Here is a 12,324-nt window from a genome sequence, read left to right as displayed (position 1 = left end):
ATTGTGAAAGAAAAGGTGTGGGGAGGAATACCTGACTCAAAAAACATGAGGCTTGCAGAGAGCTTATCTCAGGAGGACTATTCTTGTTAAGAAGTGATGGGGATAACCTATTTCATTTGCTTTACCTGAGAGAGGAAGCATGTGAAGTCCCATTGCAAATGGGCCACGTGGCTAAATCAGGTCTTTGAAAGGGAACTAAAACTGAAATTCTGTATGAAGTAGGAGAAGCTGACCTGGGTAATTTCACAACCTTATAAAGAAGGGAAGCTTACTACATTGCAGGTTGGACTGCCAGAAGCTGGGTGAACATACTGGAAAGAAATCCCTCTGTCCTTCTTTTCCTGTAGCTAAGTACCTGCTCTTGGTTTCTATCACTGCTACTCTTCCTCTGGTAAAAGACAGGGTGGGGGGAGAAGAGAAATAAAGATGACTAAAATAAGGATGAAAATTGTAGACTTTAAAAAGAAGGGAGATCAGAGCAACTTCTGTTCTCCCTCCTCCTCCAGGAGATGGTAGATGCTGTTCAGTGCTGTTCTTTATAGAGACAGGAAGATATTAGGGGATATGGTAAGTCTTTTTAATGAAGACGACCAAGGAAGAAGCCCTGTGACTTTATGGGGTCTTGAATCTGGGGAGCAGACACTAGAAAAGAAGGGAGGAATGGTAAGCAGAATCTTATAAGATGGAAATGGAAGAAAACTGCAGTGTGTAACCAAAATGTGTGTGTGCCAGGATCTCCTCCTTCCTGCAGAACATGCCTTTCTGGGGCTGTGGGCTGCTGCTGGAGACTGCATTCTTGATTTGATGATCATATGAAAAAAATCTAAACATGGCAGTCCTTATGTTCTACTTCATATAGGAGAGAGTTTATAGTTTCTTAACTAGCAGGAAGGAACTGCATATGAGGGTGCAAGTTGTTTTGTGAGAGAAGGACCTAGGGCACTCTGTATTAGTTGGGCTATGCATTGGACTGATTCCACGTACAGCGCTTTGCCACAAGGAGCAAGTGTATCAAAGCTAGCTCTTAAAGAAGGAGATAGTGAAGTTATGGCTAAGGGAGTTCTTGGGAAACATAAATTTACATTTTATCTTAAGTGGAATGCAATCCTAAGTTGGAACAGCATGGGCTTTTCTATCATTAAACATATTAATGTTTTCTGTAGGTTATTTTTGTCAACATTATCATCAGTGTTATGACAATACTTCAGATCCTGTTTAAAAACAAAAAAGCTGCCTTGTTATAAGCACTCTATAATCACAGGAGGTCCCACTTCCAAGAGAGTTACAACTTACAAGAACAACAGAAACATGTTGGAGAAGAAAGGTGCACAAACAGTGTGCTGCAATGACATCCTATTTCATAGAGCTTTTGGGGCAAGTTTATAGAGGAAATGAAGAAATGGAAGAAAAAGGAAAGGGCAGTGGTGGGAGAGGAGAAATAATAGCAAGAAGAGAAGGGGTGGAGTACAGCAAAGGTGAGAGATTGAGAGCTGGGGGAGAGGGATTGAATCAGTAACTAATTAGTCATTTATTTAGTGGGAACATCTAGATTAATACCTTAGGAGTGATGAGAGTGTTAATGTGGTTTCCAAGTGACATGATGTAGGTGGTTTTCACAAGTAAACAGTGTTCATTGTAAATGTATAAGCTGAATTTTTCTTAAAGATTGCAGATCTCTTCCTCCACCCACACTGTTCTTACACTTCTTGATTTCATGCTTTCTATTTGCTATGAAATGTATTTATCTTTTTACCTGCAATCATAAGATTCAAGTTTAGGAGAAAAAAAAAACTTGATCAGTGGAAGCAAAAGATCACATTCCCCATAAACCTCATCATATCAAGTGTAAAATTCTGTTCTCCTACATAGAGATTGGAGAACTCCTGTCAATTGCCTATAAGCATTAAGCTTGTCCCTTAAGACCCTGGCAACTCAACATATGTTGATACAAGAGATGATATACCTTCCTCTCTGAAGTAGAGGGGAAAATGACTTAGTCTAGGCAATCAACTAGAGAAAAAAAAAATCGCAAGCCTGGTTTGTGTACATCCTACTCATCTGTCCTCCCTCTCGATGCAGCCAAGGAACATATCCCACAACCACCTACTATACTCACCTCTCCATGCTCTTTGCATGGCTTGAATTCCCTCATCTTCTCCTTGTCTGCCCTTGTCAACCTATGTCTGTCCTTCTAATACTGATTCTAGATCTGCACCCCTCACCTTCTGTGCTAGTATATGCCAAGAAGATGCGTGGGGCAGGAACTATTATGTAATGAGAACATAATATAATTAGCATCTACAAGGATCTGAATACAATGTTAAGATACTGCATTGGAAATATACTGGGTCCTTGAAACAAAGTTTAACTTGAAGGTATAACTCATGCTGTGGTAATTCCTAACTTGGTTGTTATTGTAAAAGCTCCACAAATTTTTGAGTAGCTGATCTACTACTCTGTAAAGTAAAAAGTTATAGCTAAAGCAAATAAGGCTTATGGGATCACGTCAGTTCCGTCTGCTAGTCAGTTCTTCCTGCTTCACCCATCAACTTGTTGGACATTTTCAAACGACAAACTGGAAGAACTCAAACATAAGTTGGTCTGCTTGCTAGAGTAAAAGCTGGGTTAATCACAGTTTATCTGCTTGGCCAGTTTGTTAGTCAGTCAACACATGTGCTGATGTTTTTGCCCAACGTGTGCAGATATATCGAAACCTGCCAAAGATGTTGGTAAGGTCATGTAGGGAGGGAACTCAAAGCAATGTGGAGTCCCAGAAGAGATGAGGAGGGTGACTGAGAGCACTGCAGGGATTCTGGGACTGTTGGAAAAGGCATGTATAAAAAGGGAGATGCACACCCAGAAGAAATCAGACTTCACATATTCTGCATCATGTAGGATAAATTCTTTTAAATGAACACAGTTAAAAATCAATATGGTGTTTGTTTAGGACAGTGGTTATATTAACAGTGTTGTAACAAAGGTTGCAAGTTCGTATTTGTACCCAATGAATGAGAAGTAGGTATCTTTATAGTTCCTTAGGATGGATTTTTTTTTCTATCAAGCTTAACTGCAGCTCTATGTGGTGCTGCAATGGACTTCTTGGTGGTCATGTGAATGTGAAAAGTTGAGGGGATTTGTTAATGATTAAATGGATTATTTTTCTGAAGTTTTGTTTGGGAAAATCCATATTTTAACATCCAAGCTTGGCATTGCTTCCATATGGAAATGTGATCCTGTGATGTGGTCAAGTCCTCTAATACCATAAGTAACAGCTTTCTTAAATAAAATGTTTAAGCAGTCATGTTTTTTTTTCATTAAAAAAGCAAACACACACACTTGGTAGCAATTCTTTAGTACTTCTTTTGGGGTTTTTGTATAGACTTCTCATGGTTAACTTCTGTTAGGTGAACATGCTCACTTCTGAAAAGCTGTAAGTCAAGGGGAGGCATATTTTACAGCTCATTAAAATATTATTTGTGTGTGATGCGGAAACAAGTTCAAAGTCTGACACAAGACAATGGCTCTTTGATAGCAGTATTAGAGGGGGGAGATGGATCATTTACACCCCTCTCTGCCAGTTTTGGCATGATTCTTTTTGCCAAGCCAGCTGATAAACTATATTTGGAAATGTGACTGTGTTGTGTATTACCAAGCTTATTCATCACTGCTGCCAGCGTACTCCCTATTTGCAGAATGCTTTCAGGATTTTTCAACAACGTTCATTTGAAAGGAAAAATGGCATGGTATTTAAAAAATATTCACCAGAAGACAACCAGAAAAGCAAACTTTAAAAAAATGCAAACCAACAAAAAAAAAAAATCCAAACTACTTTTCCACTGAAATATGTATGGCTACTGCTTCAGATATGTATGAAGTCTGCAGTTCATCTCAGTCCTAAAGGATTTCCTGTTTTGTTTTTCTCTGCATGTCATACAGTTATATTTTATATTGCTGCTTCTATTGTCATTCATGTACTGGCCAACAGCCTGTCCTTTCATTGCTGTGCTGAGAAGCAGGATCATACTTTATTTCTTTCTAAACAATAATTTTAGTCACTTGCAAAAAAAAAAAAAAGATGCTTCATATCTGAAATTTTATTTCAAATTTTAAAATATTGTTTTTTCTGAAGTTACAAATCTTTTTGGAATTTAAGTGATTTCTGTAGAATTTAAATCTAACTCTAAAATCTGTTTCATGAATTTTATTAATGTAATTTTAATTACAAAATTTAGTTTCATAAAGGAACCACACTAACACTCTCCATACTTGGTCTCATGTTATCAATATAAGTCATCGTTTGTTGGTTAAATATGGCAGGGAGCATTGCTCAACTAAACTGTTTTTTGCTAAGTGTGAAATGAGATTATATGTTGTGTGTTAATTTTCAGAAATTTGGAAAAAACTTTCATAATCTATTTTTGTATTATGTATTATATATTATATAAAATATATTATGTGATACTTTTTTACACTAGGCTGCTCTGCTAGATTGGTATTTACAATATATTTTCTGGACAACCATGTATAGTAGCAATTCCTTTCTAATTACGACTTTTACTAAACATTACACGTCAGATGCATTAGATTTTAAATAGTTATATCAGTTTCATGTAACTGAGCGGTGAATGGAGATATGTAGAAAGTGGAGACCTATTTTTCTGATTGGGAATTAGATTAAAAAGTACAGTTTTGATTCAGACAGATGATTTCTTAAAAGGAAATACTTCCATAACAAGATATCTCAAGTCTGCTAGTTTTGCTTTTTTGTGTGAGATAGACTTGCTGATTTAATCATGCATGCAGAATATTTTCTCTATAGAAATTCTGATGACTAAGAAGTAAGAGTTTAGACAAGATACATGCATCAAAGGAGAGAGTGAAGATACAGAGCTTATTTCATGTTCAAATACTGGTACCATCCTACTGAAAAAATGCATTTCTGGTGAGAGTGCCATCAGTCTTACGAGTTGTGTTCACCAAACTTGTTTTTTCTTATGGTATCTTTGCTGCGTGTTATCTGAGCAGTAGGAGCTCAGATCTTGTATTAGCCTTGAACTTCTAACTTGTATAGAGCAGATTTCAGCTAGAGATTATTTTTTTGGCCTCTAAAACAATATTCACCTAGGATAGTAATACAAATACTTAATGTTCAAATTTTCCTTTTCATCATGTTTGGGAAGCTGAAGTTCACGTAATTTATCAGCTTTATCTTTAGACATAACTCTCGGCAATGTTTTCACTGCAAAAGTAGATTCTCACTACTAACGTGTTTCGTACAGGGAAAAATTCATAATGTAGTGCTGACTGTATACCATATTCATACAGCTTCATCTATTGGTGTATTGTTCTGATTGCATGGTGGCACTTTTCATGTCTCCATGTATAATATGTGCACAGTTGTCTTTAGGTTTTTTCTTATAAAGTCTGCTGATGGATGTTTATATTCCAGGCAGATCCTTCCCCTTAATACAACTTTAAAAAAAAGGAGGAAAAAAAAAAAAAGCCTGCAGTATTTTGGTAGTTGTGAATACAGAACATTTACTTAGACTGCTTTGCCTCAATTCATTGGTCGATAAACATACTTTGTTCTTAGAAATGAGAAACCAAAGTCCTTCAAAATAATTTCAGTTGATCAACTTATTTATCTTAATATTTATGAGCATTTTGATTAATAAAAACTATATGTCATCATAATTTATAACTTGTAACATGGAATACACTGTGTGAGTGCTTTAATTTTCTGATGATTCTAAAGATGCAGGGGACTGTGCTTCAAGTGAATGCAGCAAACTATTTGCATGAATTGACACAGAACTGCATTGTTCTTGCCCTGAAGATTTTGGACTCTGCCCCAAACCTGTTGTTGAATCCATTACAGACACATCTGACTTGATTTCTCTTAAGAGCAGAAGGGTCTAAAATAAATGAAACAGGATGGCATATCATAGAATCATAGAGTGGTTTGGGTTGGAAGGGACCTCAAAGATCATCTAGTTCCAACCCCCCTGCCATGGGCAGGGACACCCTCCACCAGACCAGGCTGCCCAAAGCCCCATCCAACCTGGCCTTGAACACTTCCAGGGATGGATCCTCCACAACCTCTCTGGGCAACCTGTTCCAGTGCCTCACCACCCTCACAGTAAAGAATTTCTTTCTAACATCTAATCTAAATCGACCCTCCTTCAGCTTGAAGCCATTACCCCTTGTCCTGTCACTACACTCCCTGATAAACAGTCCCTCCCCATCTTTCCTGTAGGCCCCTTCAGGTACTGGAAGGCCGCAATTAGATCTCCCTGGAGCCTTCTTTTCTCCACACTGAACAATCCCAACTCTCTCAGGCTGCCCTCATAGGAGAGGGGAACACTCAAGTGAATAGGTAACGTGCAAATAAATTCTTTGTGAAGGTGGCCTCTTGTACCAAGAGCTCTGTTTATCTTTAGAGATATGAGAACATTACTAAAAAAAAAAAAAAAAAAAAAAAAAGAGAAAAAGTGTATAATGAGAAGACAGTGAAAATAAACTTTTCTAAGTTCTTTTTTGGTGGTATTGTTCTTCTGTGGCTTTGTCTTACACTGTATTATGGCAGGTTGGCTGTTTATATTGATCCTATTTCTAATTGGTACTATTATAAATTAGCATGAATCTCATAATGAGTGTTACTCCCTGCTTCGTATGAGCTGAAAAATGTTATAAAATCTCATATCAAATGTAATTGCTTGCGGCAGAGCAATGCCTTTCAAGAGGGTGTCCAGTGTTTATTTACAAACCTCAAGGGATATGACCAGGCAGTGTGATCTCCACATTAAATCTGTGGGATGTGTCCTTACTGCCTGCACATGAGGGCTTTTCATGGTAGAAACTGTATTGGGAAAGTAAGTTATGCGAGTCAAGGGGGACTGATAAAATTAAGCAGCACAGATGGGTTGTTTGAGCCTCTGATACCTGCTTGGAGAGTGCTAAAATCAGGGATGGGGAGTTTATGCCCCAAGACTTCAGTTTCCAAGTACTCAGGGATAGTCTTGTTCCTTGCACTGTGCTTAGTGTTGGAAGATGAAGTTTGGTTTGGTTTCCTTTTTGAAAATATCTTATAGTTTTGCCTTAGATTTTTTTCCCTTTTGTTATGAGGTGTCGTCTTTTCAGTCAGTTTTGAGCTCCTTTAATTTTGAGTTATAAGTTAACAATGTTAACCTTAACTTGCTTCCTGATCACTTAAAGTTACTATTTAAAATAAGCCTTGGGCTTGGCAGTTTCTTGTTCACTCTGATCTTAATGGAAAATGAAAACAGCCAGATTAAGTACCTTTCCCACTAGATTTTTTTTTTAACCTATAGCATTTGTATTTAAATGATCTGCCATATACAGTTACTGAACATCTGGATTGTGATTAGTTCAGCCTTGGTCAGTGTGGAGAAGCAGATTTTCAGCTGTTGGCTGATACATTCCAGTATTAATACTAGCTGCCAAAGAACAAAATTTTTTGATAACGTATGAGAGGAAACATTTCATTTTGGGTAAGCTAGCTACACTGACCAAGGATAAAAGGATCCCTTTTATATTTAGAGTGCTCAGAACACCTGGAATCCAAAGTACTTCTTCTGTACAGTGATTTTTAGCATTTTTATGGATTTTACTGTGCAGTGTTTGATAACTTAAAGATGCTATGTCTGAGGTGATCTTGATGACTCAGGCAGTTGAAATCTTTCAGATGTCCAAAGTTACTTGAATGTGTCTGATTCCCCTCTGGCTGTGAAGTAACTGGACATAGAATCTCCTGTACTATACAGGAAGATAGTATATACCATATAGGCTATATAGGCTGCCCATATAGAGGTCAATACATCAATTGCAGTAATATGTAGAATCATAGAAAAATGTAGATGGGAAGGGACCTCTGGAGACTGAGAGGCTCAATTTTCTGCTTTAACTTCAAAGTTAAATCAGGTTCCTTAGGGCCTTGCCAAGTCAAATTTTTAAATTCTCCAAGGTTGCTTGGAGATGCTGTTAAATCTCCATCCTGTTCCAGTGCTCAACCACCCTCATGGCGAGGAGTTTCCTTATATTTATTTGGAATTTCCCTTGCAGCATCATATGACTGTTGCCTGTTGACCTTTTGCTGTACTTGCCTGAGAAGGATCTGTCTCCAGCCTTCATATAACTCCCCGTTATGCAAGTGAAGGCAGCAGTGGGCTCCTTTTCTTCTCCAGACTGAACAAACCCAAGTCCCTCATCGTGTCTTTCATCTCCTGTGTCAGCCGTTTCGCTATTTTAATGGCCTTCCTCTGCATGTTCTCCAGTTTGCCAGTACCTCCTGTGCTGCATGGCCCAAAACTGTGCAGTACTCTAAATGTGGCCTCACCAGTGCCAAGGAGAAGGGAATAATTACTTCCCTTGCCTTGTTGTTTATGCTCTTGCTTATGCAGCTCAAACTGTGGTCAGTTTTCATCACTTTAAGGGTGCACTGCTGGCTTATTTTCAGCTTGCTTTCTGCTAGAGTCTCCAAGTCCTTTTCTGCAGAGCTGCTGGCTGTCCAGTCTGTAGCTGTAATGCTGTATAGGGTTTTTTCCTTCCCAATGCAGGACAATTTACATTTATCTTTGTTTAACTTTATAAAGTTCCTCTTGGCCACTTCCTCCAGTTTGTTGAGGTTCCTCTGAATGGTGGCCCTGTCCTCCAACATGTTGACTACTTTCCCTTTCATCTGTAAATTTGCTGAAGATGCTTTCTGTCCTAGCATCCAAATCTGATGAAGACGCTGCCCAGTATTGACCATTGAGGAATATTGTGTCTAACCAGTTGGCAGTTAGACTTACAGTTATTGACCACAACTCTTTGAACTTCATGGTCCAAGGAATTTTTTTTTGTCCACCTTGTTGTCCACCTATTCAGTTTGTCTCCTCAGTTTGACAACAAGGACGCTATGGAAGATAGTGTTAAAAGCCTGCTTAAAGCAACTGGCAACCACTGATTTTCCCTGGTCCACAGAGCCACTTATTTCTTCAGAAGGCAGTTGGGTTGGTTGTACACAGTTTGCCTTTAGAAGTCTGTTGTCTGATCCTGGTCACATTCATGTCCATTGTGCCTGGAAATAGCTTTCCTTTAGGACTCTACATTTTGTACAGCAAATGAGGTGAGACTGACTACTATCTAGTTCCCTGGATGCTCTATCCTTTCCTGCCCCCACTTGCTTTTGTGTTGGGGTTTGTTTGTTTGTAAGTTACCTGTTACCTGCCACAGGCAATCACCGTGACTTTTCAAAGATGATATCCAGCAGCCTTCTAGTGACATCAGCTAGATTTCTCAGTACCTTGATATTTCCCATCTGGTCCTATGTAGTTGTGCAGGTCTGGCTTACCTAAATAGTCTTTTAACTTGATAGCTCCCCTCAAACTTTGCTACTAGATGCAGAAACCTGGGAAGCCTGATAGCAGACCTTGCTGGTAAAGGCCATGCCCAAGGTGTTGGGTACCTCAACTTTTTCTGTACCTTTCACTGGGTTGCTTCCTGATTTAGCAGATAAATTACACTTTCCCCAGTCTGTCTTTGGCTGTAGAAGCATTTCTTTTTGCCTTTCACATCCCTCTTCAATATCAACTGCAGACAAGCTTTGGCCTCCCTAATTCAGTCTCTACGCTTCAGACAGTGCATCTATATTTTCTGGTTGCCTGTCCCCGCTTCCACTTTACATATGTTTCTGTTTTGTTTGAGCTTAGTCAGTGATGAGTCTCATGTACAGTCAGCTGCCCTTCTGCTGATATTCCTGCATGTTGGGAAGGCTGGGTTTTGTGCACAGAGAAGAGAATTCAGGAAGATGACTGGCTGTCATGGGCTCCTTTGTAGCTTCCCAGGGCATTCTGGTTACCATTCCCTGAGCAAGCCCCAGCTCTGGTTTTGTAAGTCCAGTCTTGAGTCTGCTTCTTTCCTTCCTTTCTTTCCTCAAGATCTTACACTACTATTTCACAGTTACTGCATCCAAGGCTGTTGGCCGTCATATGCATGAGCAGTTCTTACTTATTCATGAGTACCAGATCCCGTGCAACCCCTCCCCTAGAAGCCTGTTCAGTGCCAGCATCAAAAATTGCTCCCATTGCATGTGAGAGATTCCCTGGATATTTCACACTCTGTTGTGCTGCCCTTCCAGTAGATGTGTGATTTAAGTCCTCCCTGGGAACAAGGGGCTCCGAATATTGGAACCTAGGATGATGTTCCATTTATTGTGGTAACTGAAAATAAGTTTTCCTTAACTAGTTGTCTCGAACAGCAAGAAGCTGCTGCAAAGATATACATATGATATTTGTATTTTATTTTTAAATGGAATACTTAATTTTCTATTAATTTTGAATTACAACTTCAGTGCAGTCACAAATACTAATTCAGCTGATGAGGTAAAATAACCTAGTTTGATATAGCATGGATACTTTGGTTTCCATAATATTTGTTCACAACTAATGAATTTGCAAGTGATCTGAATTATTTATTTTTTACTCTCTAAGATTTCTAGTTTCTAATTACCCTGAGGTAATTAATGTGCAACTACATGAAATATTGCTTCAGATTGCAATGTATGGTTGTCTTTCATTCAGGCCGTGCAAATAATACTTGCATGTATTTATGTGTCAGAAACAACTCCTCATCCTCTTAAGTGACTAATAAGCAAAGTTCTTGTCCATTCATCATTATTGTATTTTGTTTCTTAGTCATTGGTGACAGTATGCTTCTTAATCTATTGTAGTTGGAAGATGGGGAAGAAGAGCCGAGTGAAAACTCAGAAGTCAGGTACAGGAGCCACAGCAACAGTATCTCCAAAGGAAATGTTGAATCTGATTAGTGAGTTACTGCAAAGTAAGTTTCATTTTTATGCCTCTCTGGGAAAAGGGATGATGTGCACACCACTCAAAAACATTCTGTTGTTGAAGCCAGTGAATTCTATTCATTTCTGTAAGTGACCAAGCTTGCTATTTCAGCCTGCATAAGATAGTACAGTATGTATCTCAGAGTATCTATCGCTGTTAGTATATACCATTATTGGCTTATTTATATGCATGTGTATTGGACATACCATGTTTCTGGCAGCTTTTGCCTTTACATCTCAACACAAGTGTAAATACTGGGTGAGACTAGATTAAAAAAACCCTACTCTGGATAACAACATTGAAGCTTTGTCAAAAATGTTTTTCTTGTAAACCTCAAGAATTGCGCTGTTTCTGTTGATCATTTGAACAGTACTTTGAACTGATATCAGAGTAGAGAAATTAACTGTGGAAAGCAGCATTAAAAGTTGGTTCAAGTACACTGATATTTTTGTTGCTTAAGTAAAAATTTTTTTGTTGTTGCTGTTTGGAAACTTTTTGTAGTGCTTAATTTTGTGTATAGACCAAAGGTTGTTTCACTTGTTGAGTAACTTGGAACTCATCCATTATTTCTAGTAAATTTGAAAAGCAGAGCATAATTTCCTATAATGATGCTAAAATACTGTTCACTTTTTCTATTGTCATTAGTAACTGTGCTGAGCTACACTTCTTGTTGAGACACAAGTCCAAATTTTCATATCCTGGACACATCTAAATGTTGCCTTAGAAAAATCAGAATTTTTCTTTATCATTGCTCACAAAGAGGAGACAAGGAGTTGGCAGAGCAGTTTGATGCTTATGCTACAATTGGCCTCTGCTTTGCTACCAAAAATAAAATGTAGATCTAATTTTCTAAGCAAAGACAAGTATCAGCTGTTCTTTTTGTCAAGCTTCCATATTTTATTCAACGCAAAGATTTTTCAAATCAGTCGAGCAAGGTAATCTTCAGCTGTCCACTTGGATTTATGTGGCTTAGATCAAGAAATCCACACACTGGCATTTAGAATATTGTCAGAGACACTGTTGATATAATGTAAAGCTAAAGCTTGACTAAGTGTTCCTTTGTCCATCCAGTACACATGCATCTATGAAAACAGTCTTGACTAGGCAGGTCAAATGTATGTACCAGCAAATTTCTCAATTAGTTAAGGTAAGCTCAGTACTATTATCATCTGCTTTTATTACAGCAAGAATGATGGCAAGCAGGCTAACATAAAGAGAATGTTTTGCTTGGACTATTGAAAGCAAATATTTTTTTTTGTCTTATCTGAGAGAATATCTATCTAATGGTCTGGTGGTTTACCTTCTTTTCTTCCTAGCTTTTTAAACATCTAATGTTTCTTATATCTGAAAGAATATTTAAAAAAAAATAACTTGAGGTAGCTCATACTGTGAAAATTTCAAAAGTCTTTATTAATTACATGTCAAAGAATGGGATGTTTATAGCAATGGAGATTGTAATGTTTGTCATGTAAAC

At 38.1% G+C, this 12,324-nt stretch overlaps 1 protein-coding gene across 1 annotated transcript in view; it reads left to right on the top strand.

Annotated features, from left to right (window-relative positions):
• The window catches only part of SETD3 (SET domain containing 3, actin histidine methyltransferase), a 63,723-nt gene that overhangs the window by 13,811 nt on the left and 37,588 nt on the right, over positions 1-12,324 (top strand). Inside the window, exon 2 of the mRNA XM_054828422.1 lies at positions 10,730-10,839. Coding sequence (XP_054684397.1) covers positions 10,737-10,839 — 103 coding nt within the window. The 5' untranslated portion in view covers positions 10,730-10,736. The remainder of the gene's footprint in view (positions 1-10,729; positions 10,840-12,324) is intronic.

This window comes from Grus americana, chromosome 5 (genome assembly GCF_028858705.1).
Source record: "Grus americana isolate bGruAme1 chromosome 5, bGruAme1.mat, whole genome shotgun sequence".
NCBI classification, from domain to species: Eukaryota; Metazoa; Chordata; class Aves; order Gruiformes; family Gruidae; genus Grus; species Grus americana.
The sequence above is the reverse complement of the archived record's forward strand: the minus strand, read 5'-3'. Positions and strand labels throughout refer to the sequence as shown.